The 20,945-nt window shown below is 35.5% G+C and overlaps 1 protein-coding gene across 2 annotated transcripts in view; it reads right to left on the bottom strand.

The window, feature by feature from the left end:
• LOC139675766 (adhesion G protein-coupled receptor A3-like) overlaps window positions 1-20,945 on the bottom strand; it is a 264,407-nt gene that overhangs the window by 135,898 nt on the left and 107,564 nt on the right. For both annotated transcript variants that reach the window (XM_071563839.1, XM_071563840.1), the window contains 3 exons: window positions 17,653-17,724; window positions 16,706-16,869; window positions 1,190-1,403 (listed from right to left, as the gene is read on the bottom strand). In XM_071563839.1, the coding sequence (XP_071419940.1) occupies window positions 1,190-1,403; window positions 16,706-16,869; window positions 17,653-17,724 (450 nt within the window). The remainder of the gene's footprint in view (window positions 1-1,189; window positions 1,404-16,705; window positions 16,870-17,652; window positions 17,725-20,945) is intronic.

The raw sequence follows: 20,945 nt of genomic DNA, 5'->3' as shown, positions 1-20,945 counted from the left end.
AAGAACATGTTTTAATTTAAGTGACTCGACAGTCATATAATAGCTCATGCACTTGGCATTACCATACTAATTTGTCTAATAGTCCTTTTCATTACTCACTAGAACCATACACATTGATATTAGAAGAAAGCCAGTAGCTGTGACAATAGGTCGGATCTACACCTCTACATCTATAGGACTCCAAAGGGGGTCAAATAATCAGTGAGTAGATGAAATTAATAAAGGCAAAAAACCTCAGTGGAGAGGAATTAATTTGACTCCCTTCATAACTTTTATTTGATAGTTCAAGAAGCATTTCAGGTCAATTATATTAATAGAAACCGGTTGACTGAAAAGATGTTAATGATTGTCCTGAGCTAATTAGCGTAGCTATTTTCACTCCATCTTCTACAAAGAGAAAGGCAGAACATAGACACAGAATCACACTCTCCTTTAGATCAGTGATGGAAATTGGCAAAGGGCAAAAGGATGTGTGTAACAACTTAGCAGCTTTAAGTGACAAGCCAATACTCTATGATGAAAACCAGAACTAAACACTGAAATTTATAATAATTCTGGAACAATACGGTCACTGCCAAATAATATTTTTTAATTCTTTTATAGAAGCTTACTCTACTTCATTCCTCTTTCACTTTTCACATCAGCAAATGTGTCTGTAGATCTCCGTGTCTCTCAAGCACACAGAGGCTCAGAGACAGTAAAAGCCACAAAAAAATCAAGAAATATTTAATAAGAAACAAACATAAGGCTACCTAACTAAAGAATATAAGATCTAGTAAATTTGAACCTACAAAGACTAATCCAAGCCTTTTAAACTGATAGCTCTTCAGAGGCAGATCACAACACAAACTTCTAGATGGTGTCAGGAAGAAGCAGTTTGGCTGTAAGTCACTCTCATATGCTACTGAAGTTATTTCTTCCCATGGTTTTCTGTGTAAGACACATTTTTTATCTGTTTCAAACCCATAGCTGAGCAAATCTGAATACTCAGACAGAAAACATACTATTTGGAACCACAGCCAATCATAGCCATGAAAAAACCTCTACCTCTGTGTGCTCAGATTCAAGTGTGCAATTGAATTGCTTCAAATAAAAAATCTTCTGATGCATGTTTTAATAAGGCTTATTGCAAGTGTTGATTTTGCTCTCCTTGCCTACAAGTCTGACTATTACAAGGGGTATATGTTACCGTGTAATTAAGCAGCAGTCATGAATGATGCTTTCCTCCACAAATATGCCACTCTCTTCATCTGTTTCGACCAGGCGACCAGCATGGTACCAATGCACTTGTGTGGTGTTGTCAACATATGTTGCAGTACACTGAAATGGCAGGCGGTCTCCATGAAAAACCACTTGTCTTTGTGATGGGATCAGCTCAAAAAGAGGAAGTTCCAGAGGCCCAGCTGCAGGGAAAACATACAAAAAAAAGAAAACAGAAATAGGAAGAAAAAAAGTCACCACAAATCCCTCTCTTATGAATACTGCAAAGTTAAATAATTGTATCCAATTCTAGGTTCTTAGATTTTCGCATTGATATGGTAATATAAAAAATATGACCATGGACTACTCACTTAAGTCTGGTCATGTTGTCAGTTCCAGAGATCACATTTCTTTCACTAGTGTGAGCCCAGATAACTACAGGATTATTAGAATAGCTATAGAAAATGGGTTTCATGGAATAGTTCACAGAATGTCTGAGTTTGGAAGGGATCTTTTGAGACCCTCCAACTCAGCCTCTTTCTCAAGGCAGGATGCTTTACTATACAAGCACACGAAATTAAAAAAAAATAGCACTGTAAATTTGGAAGGCATATGCTTTTTTGGCCCTGCTGGAAGCCTACTGATTTCATAGATTTGACATGGATTGAAGGTTATTTTCTTCAATCCTACAGTCACTCTAGAGACTGATTCTCTAGACAGTACATGTTTTCTTCCATTTTTATTTCTAGATCCCCAAACTACCCTAAGACAACTTCTGTAAAATGTTTTCTATGTATTATGAGATTACTTCTATTTCTTTAAATTTGTAAAAGAAAATTGAAAAATAGCTCTTTAGGAAAAAAAAATTACCAAAATAGAGGCTCTGCATCTGAAGAAACATGATAACTTTCTATGGGATAATAAGGAATAAAGGAAAGTATTATTTTCTTTTTTCAGATACAGTCTTCTTAGGCAGCAGAAGAAAATTGCTAATTGATACTTTGTTATCATTACAAAAAATTCTAATAGTAATTAAAATACCAAAGACTCACAAACATGGCTGATGGACATACTACTATGACCATCCTGCACAACAGTTCCTACAACACAACCTTTTCACCTCAGCCTTCAACACCAAAATAATTAACTAAGCCTGGGTCACTTTTTAACTTCACTACTGCAATCTCATCTTGGTCAAAATGCCTACAGTCTTGCACCTTGGTTATCATTCTATCTTGATGAGGAAAGAGAATTTTAAAGCCAGATGCTCTCCCTTCTTTTTTCTTCTGTTTTCCTTTAAAGGCCTCTCATCATTAATATCGATCCACCCCACAGGGTTGTCAGATGAAAGGTCACCCCTTCCACATTTGCACCACTAGCAGCTATCTCAAACGTCTATTTTTCTGACAAGTACTTTTTTTTCTTTTCCATTTCACTGCTCACCATTTTATCTTCCTTAAACTTTCTCCTCAAAATCCTCTGTTGCCCATAACAAACAGAGATGAACTTAACCATGCCTATCCAGATCGCAAGCCACAATCACTGGTTCTACAATTGCTAAAATTTGTGGACAAGCAGTAGTGTTGATGTTACTTGGCATCCCACCTTAACACGCTTCTTTATGTCATTCAGGTGTTGTCTTTGGAACTCCTGAACTGGGTGAAGTTGCACTTATAAACCTAGCTTTGGGCCCTTGTTACTACTGGAGTATTTAAGTGTTAAATAGTATATTCATCGCCAGCTTTGAGTAAACAGTGAGAGGGATCATGCCTACTTTTATAGAGAGGAAGAATGCTGGCCAGCATAGCAGGCAAGATTGGTACATCAGTGCATATGCGACACTGCTGTCTGGGAGAAGGACACAGAAGTTTAATCTATCACACAGGGGTTTAGCTGCTACCTAACAAAATATTTTAAGTACGCTTTGACTACAAAGCCCAGGCTTCTGAAAGTCCTTCTTACTTGTGTACCCATCCTGTAATTTACCTTTTGATTGCACTTGTTATTTGTAGACATGGGGGTGCATTACTAAAAATTCCTTGGAGCATACAGAGTATTTTTATATGGCCTTTGGCTTCTAATTAAAAGCAGAGAGGGTAAATCATATTAATACCTAATTCATAATAGCTGCAGCCTTGGTCTCACTTATTTACATTACAGGTTTTTAACCAGAAGATGGAGACAGTCTTTCTCACCAAAAAGCTGCAAAGTTTGTGTTGCCTTAAAAAGTCTATTATGGAATATCAGGAAAAGATACAAAGTGGAAATTAAGCCACAAATTAGTGGCAAGTTTACCAAAAAGGAGTTCAGAAAAATTAAGCATACTGTCACAAGTACAACAGCAATATAGACTACTCATAGAAACAAAACATTTTTCATTAATACAGTAATTTTTAACCAAGGATGTTATATCTAGTCAAAAGGTTGTGGTCATGCATTGAGTGACACACTGTGCCATGAGGCTATGAAGTTGCAAGACTGTGCACTAGAGTATCAATATCTGTAAGTCAAGCTAAATAACTTGCCTGGCATATGGATGTAGCGTAACATTATCACTCTCAATTTATCTCCGCCTTTAGTATTGGACTCTAAGGCACTCCCATTATCACTTCTGTTGCTCTGCCTTGAGGGTTACCAAACCCAGAAATGAAGTGGGAGTGAAGTGTTCACTACAGATTTTGCTGATTAATGATGAGAAGTAAATAAAAACTTTTTTCACCACATCATGTAAAAACATGATCTTTTGATTGAAATCACCCATATCAACAGTGTACTCATTTTCTTTCTTTTTGCAAATCCCTCTAAGTACAAAGATGCAAAATGAATTAAACATACCTTTGGATTACCAGTATGCTAGGATAGCCTCCTGACCAGCTTTGAGAACGTACATAGTTGGGTTGATCAAACTGACAAATAATGCTGAAAACTAATTTTCAGCTTGAAACTATAAACATTTCTATGGATTATGACATTTGCAGACCATGGAAGATACACTTAAGTACTTCTGGGAAACATCTGCCTTTAGTATCTGTGATGTCCACACATAAAATTATTACCAGAGCAAATCTTCAGCTGTTATCCAGGGAGAATCATGATTTAAATGACTGAGGTTGTTTCTGCAACTATTACTCATGCAGAAGTTCCAGTTAATTTCTGTGACACATCTCACAGATATGAGGATTAATTGCATCAATAAGAGGTTCAGGATTAGGGCCAACACCCTTTATCCTGAATGGCCATAAAATGATTTTATAGTTCCATCAGCATCAGCTGGAAATACTTATTTTAAGTTCATAATCCAACAATCTCTCAAATTCAGAAAAAAAGAGTATTCGTTAATGCTCTATGCACATTTTCAATCTTGACTTTGAGAATAAAGTAGGAATTAAGAAATTCTGAAAGTGTTTGGAATGATTTCGGCATTGATTTGACAACACTTGAAATTTAACAGCTCTGGCAAGCATACCTCTACACAATAGAAAATTTTTCTTTGACTATATGATTACTAAGGACTAAATTGAGATGACTAAAGTGTGAGTACTAAATATATATAATCTCTGATGCTCATGTGTGTGTGTATGTGTGTGCATGGCAGACGCAACAGTCGCATAAGATTAGAAAGTTTACTATTGCATGTTGAAAGGGGAGGGAGTAATTTATGGGGGTTTTATTTCTCTTTTACACACTTGAAAATATTCCAAGATGCTCCTTCCAAGACAATTCACTCTGCTGCCCTGAAGTCTGGAGCAAGCACCACCATTTGCAAATGAGAGGTGTGACTGACTGTTCTACAGACATTGAAATCAAGAGCTGATGGAGTGTTTTACAGTCTTTACCTGTCTTGTCTCTCCAGTCAGCACTAAACCATGATTGCAGCAGAGCACCACAGGAATCACTGATTGCAGCATGAATCTAAAGGTCTAACCCATCATTACAGTAATTACATCTTTTTTTGTTATCTTTCACTTCTCAGCAGAAAAGGGTTTTGTTGACTGCAGGTTAGACTCTTTATGCAATCTAGTCCTGTATTTCAGATTAGCTCTAGACTAGAATACTGAGGATATACATAGGAGGAATCAGGTTACACAAATACCACTGAATTACAGTATCACTTCAGAGACCTTGCCTTACAGAAAGTATATCCCTGCACATTTTAATGCATACAGTGCTCCAAGATGTTGAAAAAGCTAAAAAAGAAAACAGAAATTATTTTAGCTAAAATAGAAAAACATCAAGGCGCACTGAAGTCCTAAGAAAATGTTCCAGTGCATCTGTCCTTAATACATTTATAAAAGAATTTTTCGCACCACATGTACACATACTAAATATTTTCTGTCTTTTCTTTATAATTCAGTTCTCGAGATTCTAAAAGTATTTCAATTTCCCATCTAATTTTGGCCTTGTTTTGGGTTTTAGAAGTTGGAAAGGAGAGGAATATGAAGGAAATATTGCTGTCACTTGATATACATGGAACAAAAATGCTTGTAAAAATACTAAGATAAAATGCATTTCTACCTTTTTAAGTGCAACACTATTTTACTTAAACTGCATGCACTTCCAATGCATGGACACTACTGTCTTCTGGGTGAACAATCAAAACCAAATCTGTATGTACAAAAGCTGGCCCATGAAATAGATTTGTCTAAACACCACAGAAAGTTGGCTGGTCATCAGCCACCATGACCAGCGCAAGGTATTGGAGGAACTATGTCCAGCGACCTTTGTTGCATTTTCTGCTCAATTGCTACTATGTGCATAAACCTGGTTGCATTCTGCTGTTCAGTTTACCATGAACACAGTTTTCTACTACATGTTCTCATTAACTGACTTTGTTTGTTATCACCAGTTTTCCTACAACCAGAAATAGGAAAATCCACACATTTCTCCAGGCTGCCCACACATCAGTTCAGTATTACAGTACTCATGTCTCAGGATATACAATTGACTTCGGTTTCTTGATAGAAAATTCAGTTTGCTACAGTGTACCACAAGCTTTTGGGACAGAAAAAAAGCCAGAGGTTGGCATTTTGCTTCTTTTTAATCACTTGATTTACTGTATTGCCAATGGGCTTTTTATTTTAACCGAGTGTGCCCACAGAGTATGGCACTTCCTGCTGATAAAAGTGTGAGTTAGAGCTCTAATATTTGTATACAGTCTCAGTGGGAAAGAAATGTGCATGGAAAGCACAGTGGGAGAAAGCTGGAAGTGAGGACAAAGCAAAGGAACCAGTCCAAGAAAAAGGGCAGATGAAAATGAGAAAAAACAAATTGAAAAACATAAGTTAAAAAACTGAACTGCTGACACAGCAAATTATATCTGTTGATATACACTGAATGGAACTGAAGAAAAGAGAGCGATCTGAACTGCTGTGAAGGCCAGCTCTGCCAAGAAGGGGCGGTGGCAGTACACCATTGCCAATTCCTGTATTGCAAAATTTGCTGGCAGTAACAAAAGGTTTGGTGTAGAAGGTCACAGACAGCACCATATGCCAAGGGAGTCAGGAATGAATACAGAACTGAGGCCAAGCTTCAGTTTTAATAAAAGCTGTGCTTAGCTCCAATTTCAATGTATCAAGAAAATACAGATGCCAACATGTATTAAACATAGCAAGATAAGACTTTTGGGCTTCGGACAAGAAAGCTTTGTATCACATTCATTTACCACTGACTGCAGAAAAAGTGGAGCTTCTGTTTGTGTAACAACTTCTTATTTCCACTAGCTTCATAATGCTGGCAGGGCAAGTCATATTCCACACCATTTTATCAGTCCCTTTTCCTCTCATACATCCTGTTCAGGCTGGAGCATCAAATAGTTTTGGGTTTTCAGCTTTTTTTGCAGCATCTCATAATTAAATTATGGGATTATATTTCTTTTGTAACGCTAAGTGCTACACTGAAATGGTAGCCACTAAACAAGGAGCAAGACTTCTGACACATATGCTGTTTTACTCAACGTTGCAAATTCTGTATCACATTTTACCCCTGCAAACTTATGTAAAGCCGACAAAGGAGATAAGCAGAAGTAGTAAATGCAGGATTTATCGTAAGTTAGAAGTTCAGTGAGCCCAGGCAGTCACAGTCCACTGCTACTAGTGCTTCAGTTACCTGGGTTAGCTAACCTCATAAAGAAACTTCACATCTACAAAATAGAATATATATATATATTCATACATATATATATATATACACACACACCCAGATGAGCTACAACACAGTTTCAGATGAGTCACTGAGACTCACTTGGATTCTATAAGTTATATGATTTATTTAATTAAAATAATATATATACGTACATAAAAACTAAGAAAGGCTAAGATGGGAAAAGTACAGTTCAAATCTAGTCACTTATAGCAAATCCAAGAAATAGAGGTTTCATCCAGCACTCTGCACATAGATGCTGCTTCCAGTCATAACAAAGTTATCTAACTTGTCTTTGTCTACAGGAGTTTCCCCCAGATTTAAAAGGCCTTGTGAAAATATGCAAAAAAAATTGGTTTTGCACCAGTTCTAGGGAGTAATGCATGTTGTGCCAATTATAATCATTTGAAGTGAGGAAGCAGTAGGGAAACCCTTTCTTTACTGTTGATAGCAGCTATTTGCTTGATAGAAAAGTATAAGCAGTGAAAAACAGAGGTTGCAGGTTTCATTTAATAGCTTTTAATATAAATATCAAATATTGTACCATTTTAATTTGTAAAATGTTAACAGTTGAAAGATTTCCACAATAAAAAAATTCATGGTTTTGGTCCAGTTAAACAATTAAAAAATTGCATTGTCTTGCACTGGCATAGAAGTTTAAAACAATGGGCAAATAGTTTTTTTCATCACTGATTCTTTCTTATCCAATAAAGCTGCTTTCAAATTGTCCCACAAGCCTACTCTAGAAGCTGGGGAGCATTTGATTATTTGCCACATGGTGAAACTTGAACACCACGACGGATTGACAACTGTGGTATTGAAAGATTCATCAACACAAATTCCTTCACTGGCAACAGTCAGAAGCCTTTGTTAGAAAGCTAATTTTGATTCTCAAATTATCCTTATGGCAAGCAAGCTGGCAGGCTCATGGCTTTGCATACTCATTAGAGGTTACAGTTAATAAAAATGACTGAGCAGCAGCAAGGTAAAGCACCTAGCTCTACAAAATTCTAGGATCATAGAATGACTGGGTTGGAAGGGATCTTTAAAGGTCATCTTGTCCAATCCCCTGCTGTAATCAGCAGGGGCATCTGCAACTAGATCAGACTACTCGGAGCCCTGTCCAACCTGACCTTGAATGTTTTCAGGAATAGAGCATCCATCACCTCCCTGGCTAGGCTGTTGCCAGTGTCTCAACATCCACACTGTAAAAAACTTCTTCCTTATATATAATCCAAAAAGACCCTCTTTTAGTTTAACACCATTTCTCCTTGTTCTATTGCTACAAGTTCTACTAAAAAGCCTGACCCCATCTATCTTATAAACCCTCTGTAGGTACTAAAAGGATGCACTAAGATCTCCTTAGAGCCTTCTCCAGTGCAGCTGAACAACCCCAAATCCCTCAGCCTTTCCTGATAGGAAAGGCGTTCTATCTCTCTGATTATCTTTGTGGCTGTCCTCTGGACCAACTCCAACAGGCCCAACAGGTATCATCAAATATATTGACTGACTTTATCTAACTGGGAAGTGCAGTGGTAGCACTCATCTTTCCAAACATTAAACACACCTGGATGCCTTCTTTTTATTTTCATATCACTACACACTCAGATCATGGACAGATGGCAGCAGGAACATCCCAAGAGTGGCAGTGATTGCCCTGAGTTGCCCAGAGTCCAGCAAGCTGCATGACTACTCATCTATGCTGCCAGAACGTCAAACAAAAAAGAAATGTGAAAGTCATGTAAGATGTTGAGCAAGTGACAGTTCTGTTGAAGTATTACATTTTTCCATTCCAAACTCCTCTCAGCCCAGCTGACAGTGTCAGAAACTGCAGCTTTCAACAGCCATTTTTATACAAGCATTAAAGAAAGTGCTGTATGATGAAATGTACTATAAAAATGTGAAATATCACCACAGTATACTCCACTTAATTAAAAGAGAGGTTGTTAGGATGGAAGCTTTATAGGGAATTTTCCCATGAGAATAATTAAAATTAATTACATCAAACTCTAATAATTAACTGGACAATATTAACATAGGTTAGGTAAAGAAGTTTATATAATTTTATCTAGAAGTCACTAATATAAAATTTAACCCTACTCTTTTAATGTACATGTTACCATATTAAGAATAAAGAATATATCTTAGGGGATACTCCATGGGTTGCAGTCAAGGCTGTGTCTCTATCATTGCTTTGAGAACAGCCAGCCAGCTCTTCAAGGGCAGAAGTTTTGAGGACTAAAGAAGCTTCACTTCCCTGCTATACTCACTACATCTCAGCTAAATTTTCCTTCAGTTATTTTGCATGCTTTGTGGATCAAGCAGTCAAAGACAATGTAAGACACAATTGTACATTAAAACCCTGTAATGTGGTGTAAGAGTAAACTATGGTAAGAAAAACAAAATGGGTATATTTACAGCATCTAAATCAGAACATTTTCAGGTGTGAACAGTTCTGTTGTACTGGATTTTTGTGTATGAGCACAGATGCAAGACAATGCGTAGTACTGAAATTTATCCTCAGCTGACCATTTGAATATTTTTGCTATTTCATATTTAAAAGATTTAGCTGTTATTAATTTTGTGTCCACAACCCTGCAGCAGTGTTCTAAATTGCTACTAAAGAAATTAGATAATCACATTTAATATTCAACGCAGGGCAACATATTCTGCCTCTTACACCCCCCTCTATTTTGAGACTGATCATATTAGAATGAGGAATCTAGAATTTGGAGGCAAAAGGTTAAAGCATTGTTTACTTTATACTACCAAATGACAGTATGGAAACCAACTTTGATATACAAAATGTCCGCTGAGCTCTGACAGAAAATTAATCTACCCCACCTATCTCTGAAAGGCCCCAAATATACAGTTATACTACTTGATTTATTGACTTTGCTATTATATATATTTATTTTTAAAGAAAATCCTGAATTGCTAACATTTTAAAACAGAAATAATTGGAAGATGATTTAGATGTTGTTAATTGTATCACTATCCTTATCTTGCAAAACCTAATCCTGTGAAAGGTTACTAATGTGACTATTCCTATTTCAACACAATTAGATCTATTCATATTATTAGGCACTCCCTGCAGAATTGAAGCTGAAGTCTTGATTCTGCATATTCTTGAAGACAATGATGCTCTGCATGAATGCAGCAAGCTATCTGTGAACTGCCAAGAAACTGCAGGACTGGAACCTAAATCTGGATAATTAATCCATCATTCTTTGTATTTGAGATTTTGAGTTTAGTCAGTTACTGCAACCCCCACAGTTCAATATTTACATTGTGTTAATGTAGCAAGAATTACTTGTAAATTAAGAAAGAAATGGTTGAGAAAGTAATCTCAAGGCCATCCCTAAATTTAAGTAAGTAACAAATTAGACCAAAACAATATTTGGTGTACACTGAAAGAAATAAATGAAGAAAAAAATGTTCCTAGTTAACTTTAAGCCATTATTTATTGCAATATATTTTACACAGGAGAGGAATCTTTGAAGAACAATCTCTGTGCAAATATATACATTTCTCACTTTAAGACTCGAATGGCAATGTAGTTATTTAATTTTTGGCACCATATGAAAAAAAATTTCAAATCTCATTTCTCAACTAATAACCCTAACACAAAATAACTGACAATATTCTTGAAAACTGGCACAGAACAAGAATGAATGAATTCAGCTGATTTCAGCTTAAATTTAAATGTTGAAAAAGTCTTCTTTCAATGACAAAATTTCCCAGTATCCATTTTTTTCTTTTCTTGGTATTTCTTTCAAAGTTCTTACTCTTGGACAGTGGATACTGGCTGACTTTGCTAGGAGTGAAGGGAAAACGATGTCAAATGATATCAGGTAAAATAATAATGACATTTCAAAAATATTATATCTAAAACAACACTATCATTGCTGAGAAAGCATTTAAAGCCACACTTAGTTTTAAGAACCTATGCCAACAAAAAAGAAAGCTCCTCCAAAGTACTTCCTACCTTTGTATGTAAGACTTTGAAACTTAAAATGGACAAGAAATCTCTAAAAACACAAGTAGAATAAGTGCATAAAGAACATAAATATGTTTTCTTCTGGTTTTGCTTTGTGCAAGTTTCCATGTGAAAAGGTATAGACCATCAGAGCAAAAAGTACCTACATTTTAACCTGACTCTGCTCCTTTGGGGGAACAGATACTCTGATTCTCAGTGAAGTGAGGCAAATTACAAAAGACAAGGTGCTGCTAAGTACAAACAATTCCCTAACAACTATATCTCCTCCCTTCCAATAAATTATTTACATTTCCTATGAAACATTTAAAGACTTTTATTGCAGAGTACAGAAGTCAGAAAAAGATTTCTCTCTTTGATTTTTGTCCCTCCCTTTGAAGTGGTCCTTGTAGGTAGGGAATCTATCATACACAAAAAACCAAATTACAATAATATTTTATGAGTCAGAACTTGCTAATTTCACTCATGAGTTAACACGTTAAGGTAGTTTACAGAATTCAGAGATTGAGTAATAATTCAAACACAGTTGGGCATTCACAATTTGCAACTATTATCTTCTCCCATCTCTACTCTTCATTTTCAGTGGAATGGATTTTTAGTCTTCTACCCTGTTAACACATTTCTCAGTAGAGAGCCCCCTAAGGCATGGCAGAAACCTAAACATACAGATCCTACACAGATGAAACTCCAGTTCTGTATACGGACTGCTCATTCCTTGCCATTTCTAGTGATGTCCCAAGTGACAATTAAAACTGTCAGTAAATTACGGACCAACCCAAAGAATTTCTCACTGTTTGATGTAAACAGCTACAGTTCTATAGATCACAACCAACAGGTGCACTACCCATGAATACAATATACGTTTTGTTATAATATGAACTTTCAAAATAATATATTGAGACAACCCCTCTAAGCCACATGAAACATCCTACAGTTAATTTTCATGGACGTGGAGCTTCCAGGTACTGAAGCTCTGGATACTACACCCCTGAAAAACAGGCTCCCAAGATTAGGGAGGCACTGCACCCCCATCACCACCCTACCTAAAACCAGATGCTATCTCAGCCATGTTAATGCAAGAAAGGAAAATGACTCAGCTGAGATATTTTGGTTTGCAATTTGCCATTACTTTGTGCTTTGCAAGTTCTATTTCCACTATATTTCCCCCTGAGACTGTGCCTGAAATGAATGTATCTAACATTTGGGCTTCTATCTATTTCCTTACCTTGCAAGTTTCTTTGCTGAGGATAGTTTAGGAAGATGTATTAATACTAGCTTTGCTAATTGTGTTTGCTGCCTTGCTGGTTGCTATTATTCCAATATTATGGGTTTTTCGGAGCACAGTGTATGTGCACAGTATAGGTAAATAAGTAATGCTGTATCTTAAAACTTCTTTTAACTCTTGTAATACAGTCCTATGTTGAAATAGCTCAACATGGAAGGACATTTTCTCCTACTCAATACAACACAGCTAATAAGGAAGTGGGAAACAGAAACATTCAATACAGAAGTATAATAAAGATAGAAGCAATCAACATATTTCTTCCAGGAAAAGACTTGTGCATAGCTTTACATTAACACAGAGAAAGAGGGTAAACATAGTTTTTGGCCAGTATCTCGTAAAAGGATCAGATGCAAAGGGTCAGAATGAGCTTTTCTAACATATCCTGAGAGCCATATGAAACTGTTAAAGATTGTTTTATCAGGCTTTCTGCCAGACTGCCTCACAGCAATGGCCAGGAAAGGTACGGACAACAGCAATGGTGACATGTGACAGAAGTAGCTTGCCTGAAAGTGCTGTGATGAGGTGACATGAATGTATCATAGCAAACCATCTGGCTGAGTGAAATTACTTGAAAAAAATCTAGATGCCTCTCTACATTTACGTTTCCTGAGAACTGACAAGATACTGCATCTTCTTTGAACCTGTCTGCTTTATAGGCCCATGCAACAATATCATCACCAAGATCAGGACAGAAGACTACACAAACCTAAAAAGCTACTGACACCCAGAAAAGAACAAAACTTATCTACTCACTGCATGAAAAAAATGCATCATTCTAAGGAATAAAAATGTAATTTATCATGTATTAATGCAATAAACTAAGCAAAAAAATAGATCTCTTAATAGCCTTCCATATTTTCCTTTGAAGTAGTTTATTTTTTAATTAAAAAAGGGAATAATATGGCTCAATTACTTATTTATAAACATCTGTAGAGCCTATGTACATGCAAAAAGCAAGATTTTTAATTTGGAGGAGATCTGCATGAAAAACAGCATTCTGTCCCAGGAGAATTAGATAATTTTCTTTGTGGTATAAACAAATAAATAATTAAAAAAAGAAATGCCTTAAAGCATCATAAAATTATTTTTATAACTTCATCTTTGCAATACTTTTTTATTATTTAGGAAATATTTACATCTTTTTAAGCCAAATAATTTATCTAAATATTATTGATATTATGTCAACTACATTCTAAATTTTAAATAAAATTAAATTGCAGGAAATAAGAAAGTCAGCACTTTTCCAAACATCTGGTCTGATGAGTCAACATTTTTTAACAGAAAAACAATCCATCAGAGTTATGTCAATTGTAATTTGCAAAGCAACTGAACTTTTACTTTTTGGTGTTTTTAGTTCGGTAACATCAATACAGCTTTGAGGCCAAGAAACTAAATTCTAATATGTAATTCAGCAGTATAAATAATCAAACCTCAGCTTTCAGAGCAATCTTGCATAATCCTCCCAAAAAACTCAAACAGGTCTTTCCTGAGTGAAGAACTTGGCCTAGAGAATCCATCTCTGCTGACGTATGCCAGGGAAAATCACAGACTCCTATCAGACCTCAGGTGGAATTTATAGCTCTAGTATTCAGGAAAATGTAATTTTCCTACTGTAAATTGAATAAGTTTTATTTGGAGTCATGGAAAAAGAGTAGCAAGGCACTGCATGAAGCCAATTTCACAATCATTTTTCAGAAAGATACTCTCTCCATACCATTATGAATTCATCACAGTCCCTTGTCATTAAGGCAGAAGACAAAGGCAAAACTATCCTTTATCACCAAACTAACAAGCCTTATTTCCAACATTGTGAAAAATTGCTTTACAGCCAAACATTTCTGACAGTTGGATTATTTTGTTAAAGAAGATCTAAATAGCTCTTAAAAGCTGTTAATGAAATATGCAAGCAGAACCCTGGGAATTCTAAAACTGTGCTGTTACTTAACTCATAAAAATCCCTAAAGGAGGTTTTTAACTGTTTTCAACAGGCACGTCACTACTTTGGCTATTGGGAGTTATCAGATGCGTGAGAAAGATTTGCCAGAAAGAAATTCAAAGGGTGATTTTTTTTCTCCCATCAAAATATAAAATAAATCTAAAAAGTTGATGGTAAACTGCTTCCTGTAGCTACTCACAATCCACATAGTGTGAATTTTTGGTTCACTCACTAACTGGCCTGCAAAAATCTCCCTTCTACATTTATTTTTTCCCTTTTATTATTCTTTTCTTTGCTCATCTTGTGACTGTCATACCTCATGATGCCTCTTAGCATGTAGAAGGAAGATCAGTGACTACAAATACAAATGTCCAACAGTATGGAATATGTTCACATGCAGGAGTTTTCAATTTTTAATTCATTCTATGTTTTCTTTAAGATATATTTAATTTGATCAGCTCTGTGTATATTTCAACACATATTATTCTTAAATCATTCTCAAAAGCTGTTATTATTTTGGTGCCAGACAGCCTTCTATTATGCTGAAGTTTAAATTAACTTACTGAAAATGAAATTGCTAAATGTTCTGGGCACTGTGAGCTGCTCAGCAGATACTATGAGCACAGTGAAGTACCTGGCAGACATTACAGAGCTGGTGGAAGGCTCAATAAATATAACCACTGTAAAACTCTCTGTGGATATTGGAAGCAGTGTCAAGTTACTGGCAGTCATTACAGCCCTTTTCAAGTGTTCTGTGGACATTATAAATAGCAGTGAGAACTAGACAGCCATGATAAATTCTGTACCTGGTGTGATAAGGAGTCCTATTTGGAAAAAAAGTACAAAATTCTGAGAAATTGTTTTCATTTTCTCTGTAAAATTCACAGGTTTATATTAATTTGCAACCTGGAAATACCAACTAACAGTCCTTAATCACTCTTCTGATCATTCCAGCATTTTCAGAAGAGGTACTTTTCCTGCTGTGAAATGGATCTCTATGAAGATGCCCATGCTGGCTCTGTATAAAATGGGAGCTTGATATTTGAGAAGTATTGCAGAATTTCAAATGTTCAGTAACGCAGGCTACTGGAAACTTCTCTGCCTTTTGCTCACAGGAGCATGCATTACTTATTTGCCTCCAGACATGTCTGTTTCCTTAACAATTCCAGTGATGGACCATCTGTAGGTGGTATTCACATCCTTTCACATCTCTCCCAACTTGTAAACATCTGTATCTGTTGTTAAAAACAATTTTTTTATATATCACTCCAGTCAACTTCTGATCTTCCTTCTGCTATGAATGTGTTGGCAACACACATAACTCTTCTTGTGATTATCAGGAGAAATGTGTCATTATTTTGTTTGCAAAAGACATAAGCAAAGTCACCATCTAAGCAATTTTCTGTCATTCAGAAAGTCAAAGATTCAAAGATTCTGTGCTTAATCAATTACATGTGAAATTAGACTTCTGATTATGAAATCACCAGCATCATCTCAGGCAATGATCTTTACTCTGTGGTATGTGGTACCTTTAAAATCTCTAGTTTAGTCTGCTCGTTGCTAGACAGTGCTCAATTGGAAATGAATTTTCTTTAATCATTCATATTTTTTGCTTTCTTCCTCACACCATATCCATCATGTTTCTTCTGTGGAAAATCACAGAAAAGCAATTCACTTCTAGATCTTCAAATAGAGAATTCACCTAATGGAAGCTCACTGTTAAAATTCTATTAATCCTCTGAATGTGGTGCTAAAATGTATAGTTATAGCTTTATGAAAATGAAAAACAGAAGAATGAAATCTGATATTTATGTCACACTGTCAGATACGTAACATGAAAGAAATATTCTATAAATTCCTGTACAAATCCTCGGTTTCATGCAGTATACAATGTAGAAATGGCATCATAAGTTAATGTTTTAAGTCATAATTACATATTACTGAATATATTGGCAATGTTCTTGAGATATGAAATAAGTATTTTTTTCCATTCTCTTTCAAACTCAGTTGTATCTTGTGTATCACATACCTGCATTTCTTGTGCCTATAAGCAAGTCAGATTTCATTTTTTTTTTCCATCATGTCTGGTTTTTAATATTTTCTCTGGATTCCACTTCAATTTGTAACATTAAATGAGAGTACAACTCACCACATATCAGCTGGTTTTCCTTCAGGTTATAGAGTGACAGACCGTGTAAAGCACTGGGGTAGGCACAAACCGTTTCCTCTGCTATTCGAACGGAAGCATTTCTGGCCCATTGCAAGACCCATCTCAGATTACAGTCACAGATGAGGGAATCAGTGTTGAAATGTCTAGGAAGGGAAAGAATGATCACAATTGGTACACATGCAGTTTTCATAAACATACCTTCTTCTGTTAGATTCAAATTATCTTACTCCAAAGAGTACTAAGTCTAGATAGATGCATAACTATGGATGTGTAATTACAGCTGTATAAATACAAATATATTCTGAGACAACTGATACACATTGTCCCACTGTCAATTACTTTGATGACATTATGCATAAATTCTGCGTTTGGTTACAGAACAGCATCACTGACTACTGCTGAAATAAATCTGAGTATGTGTTACTGCAGAAAATCACACTATAACATATTTTCACTTAATAAAAACCCCCTTTAGTAGAAACTTGACCATGGAAGCATCCAGAATACACTTTTAAATCTCAGGGAGGTACGATGAATATCATTAACTGGGAATTGTTGTTATAATTGCAGGGAAAATATTTAAAATCACTAGTTTTGTGTAATTAGAGTGATTATATGATGCATGAAAACATGGAAATGAATAAGATAATAAAATACAAAAGAAAAAGGGATGCTAGTCAGGAGGACTGGACTAGGCTAGTCAGGAATGGGGTTTAGTTCTCAGTCCTATCCATTTCCTTGTGACAGGTAGAAGATAGCAGCACATCAATAGTGAGACAGACATTGCTAACAAAATAATGCAGATTTTACGTCTGGAACACACTGCCAGAAACAATCCTGTTTGAATTCATATTCAACTCTGCTAAATTTATTCTAACATCTGTCTCAAATATTTCAGATTTACAAACATAAGGAATGTTACTCACAGTGCTTTCAGAGCCAGCAGCTCAGAAAAAAGTCCATTCATGAGACTTGAAAAAATATTCCCTGACAAATTCCTGGGGAAGAAAGCAATTTACAGTTAGTTATAACAAACGCAAGAAGAAAAGAAAATCGTTATAATTTTCCCAATGCTAATTAAGAAGTTTTGCTTTCTTGACAACAGTGAAAACATATTTAAATTTGTATACTGCTTTTTTTTATTAAGTGACAGCACATTAACACAGTTGTGGTGCAAAGCTCTTGGAAGAACTTTCAAATACTTCTTCAAGTGTGGGTATGTCTAAAGGTAGAAATGAACATTTACTTGTAGATACCTATTTCTCTACCATTCGTATTTTGGATTTGTCAACAGGAACTAAAAATACAAAAACTGAGTTAACCTCTTTACTTAAATTAGATGGACCAACTCACCTGTTTTTAGGACATAAGCCCTGACAAGGCATATGATAAAGCAGCCCAGTGAACTGAGATGCTGAACAGACTAAATCAGAAACTGATAACTCTGACATTTACATGGAAGTAAATCAGAAGAGGTTCCACTAATATGAAAGCGGTTACAGCAGTATACACTTACTGACAGAGGACAATCCTGCTGAAGGATGGGGAAAGTAATCTGCCTAGCCTTGCCCAGGTGCAGTACAGAAAGATTTCCGATCTGATGTAAATCTCAGCTTCTACCTCAAAATGCTTGCTAGGATTCATACAGTTTGACAAACAGAACACCAAGACTGAAGTTTGGGAATTCCATTTGGACCAAAGGAAAGCTTTATGTCTGGTGAATATTTTAGGAAATGGGGACAAACTGTAAGTCATTTGCAAAGTGTGTGTAGCAGAGTTCAGCCCATGTATGGTACTCATGCACCTGCCAGAGGGGCTCATTTGGCGTCTACTGAATCCAGACGTAATAACAAATTCACTGATTTTTGTATGTTAACCTGAAAAATTCTTGGCTCGTGTTCCATATACAGATTTTTAGTTTCTCTTTATTATAACAAAGAAGATTATAGAACTCTTATAGAATTCCTTTTTGCCAAGTTCTGGAATAATTGAGTTCCTGACAGTTCAAAAATCAGCAGAAACCCAGCAAGTCAACTTTTCATATTCTTTCACATTCTTCTGGCAATGACCTGGTTTGAAGCTTACATATTGCTACTAATAATTAGCAAACTGTGATCACGTTCACAGGGCTGTGAAAGTCATAAAGCAATAAATTTCTATGCCAAAGAAACACTAATTACAATATTTGGATACCCAACAATGGAAATAGATTGTTCTTTAAAAAAGCTTTCAGAAATCTTCTCAAATCACCCTAATAATACATGAATTTATGAGCTGATGCAGCACTTTGCAAATGCTTGGTTCTGTAGTTCACATAATTTCTGTTATATATTAAAATATAGCCAAATGTAAAGTGTTGTGAAATTCCTCCATTTCGGATATCCTAAAAACCCACTCTATCTTGAGTTAAAAGGACATTTGTTCTAAAAACATCTGTAACACTTAGTTTGCAAACATTTCAAACATAACAAATTAATGCACTTCAAAGCTGATAGCACTTACTATGCCATTAACTTACTCCATTAATAGAAAGATGTGCTTTCTGTTTTATCAGAGGTAAAAACATTTTAGTCTTACATATAAGATCCTACACTTATTTTTTTATATACTAAATACCTGTGCTTTTAGAGAAACTAATAAAACACTTCTTCCAAAATCTTTAATATTAATGAGAAATGCCATAAAGCAGTCAAAAAGAGTTATGCATCTCAAAGTACCATTTTGAGGCAAAATATAGTTAGAAGTAGAAGTATATGAATATGAAGAATGCTTCTCTTTTATGAGCAGTATTAAAAATCAGGAGTTGAATGCAAGGGTGACAGATTTACCTTTTGTGAAAAAATACCCAAATTGGGACAAGAGATGTGAAAAATAACAAGAGAAATATGGAGAAGGCAGGTGACAGTGTGTATTCTCTAATTTGATGAAATGTTGATGAAATGTGGTCTGTTTGATTCACTGTATTAGTGGTTGGTACTTTATTTCTGGCACCACCCAAAGTGATTAGTTGCTTCCAGGACATTAAGAAAGTCACACAAGAATTTATGGTATAATATTATCACAAAGCTAACTGCTGCTGATGATTCAGAGGCAGGACAAAGAATAAATCAGATATAGTTTAATCAAACAACTGGAAGTAATGGGGAAGTTTGGTTTCAAACTTCCAAAGGGACGATCCATTAGTAGCTACTTCTTCAAACAGATTTAAGGCTGCAATATTTTGAAACCTGAAAGATAAATTATGAGGAACTAAATAAATAAAGTCTGGTATATCAGTACAGTGGCATCATCCCAGTATTCTACGGCTCTTAATGTTTGGATTAAACAGAATTATATGGATGGCAGCTCCATTACCTAGCAGAAATATATTTGAATACATAATTCTGAAACAAAGCACTGAAACATGGGGTTCAAAAGAGACTTGGAAGATTTGTTGCATTCAGTTATGTCACATCTAGTTAGAATACGTGCACCTCATCACAGCATAAACACAGCCAAAGGGCAATACATAAGCCAAAAAAGTTAAGACAGTATCTTAGAACATGTAATAAATCTACTCTCATACTGTCTGAAGCACTATCAGCTGCATCTGTCATATGATGTGAAAGCATTTTTAAACAATTTTTCAGAGTAAAAACCATCAAATCCAAGAAGGTGCAAAAAATGGATCAGTCTCAAGGAACATAATTACAAGTCACTGGCTGCAATAATTTCAGGAGCTATGTGAAATTTTAGGTTTTGTAAGTAACTTCAATTTCTGTTTACTGACATATACATCCTGACTGCAATGGAATAAAAGTCTTCTCTACATTATCAAGAGACTTTTAATTTTTTTGGTGATTTCCGTATGTCTGCATGTTTAAAAACAATATTAGATGATATTACTAATTAATTCTTTCTTAATTCAAGAATTCTACAGGTTGTTGTGTTCCAAACCAGACTGCACAAAACCACCAAGATATCTGCAGAGTGTCTGTATTATCCCAGAAAGACCAGGCAGTTTTCATTCTTTATTTTAGTGAAGTATTTAAACATTCCTTTACTCTATTCAGTTTAGATTTATGCATTGCATCAGTGGGCTAAATCACACTATGCCAGTTTAGGCCTAGAGCTGATTTTTCAGCTGTAACTCCATTTTTCTTCAAACTGAATTAGATTTACAGGATTAAGTGAAACACTCAATATTTTTTGTTTCACCTGGTATTCGTGCTTGTAAACA

The sequence above is a fragment of the Pithys albifrons genome, chromosome 9 (assembly GCF_047495875.1).
Source record: "Pithys albifrons albifrons isolate INPA30051 chromosome 9, PitAlb_v1, whole genome shotgun sequence".
NCBI lineage: Eukaryota > Metazoa > Chordata > Aves > Passeriformes > Thamnophilidae > Pithys > Pithys albifrons.
Note: the sequence above shows the minus strand (reverse complement) of the source record. Positions and strands in the feature narration are given on the sequence as shown.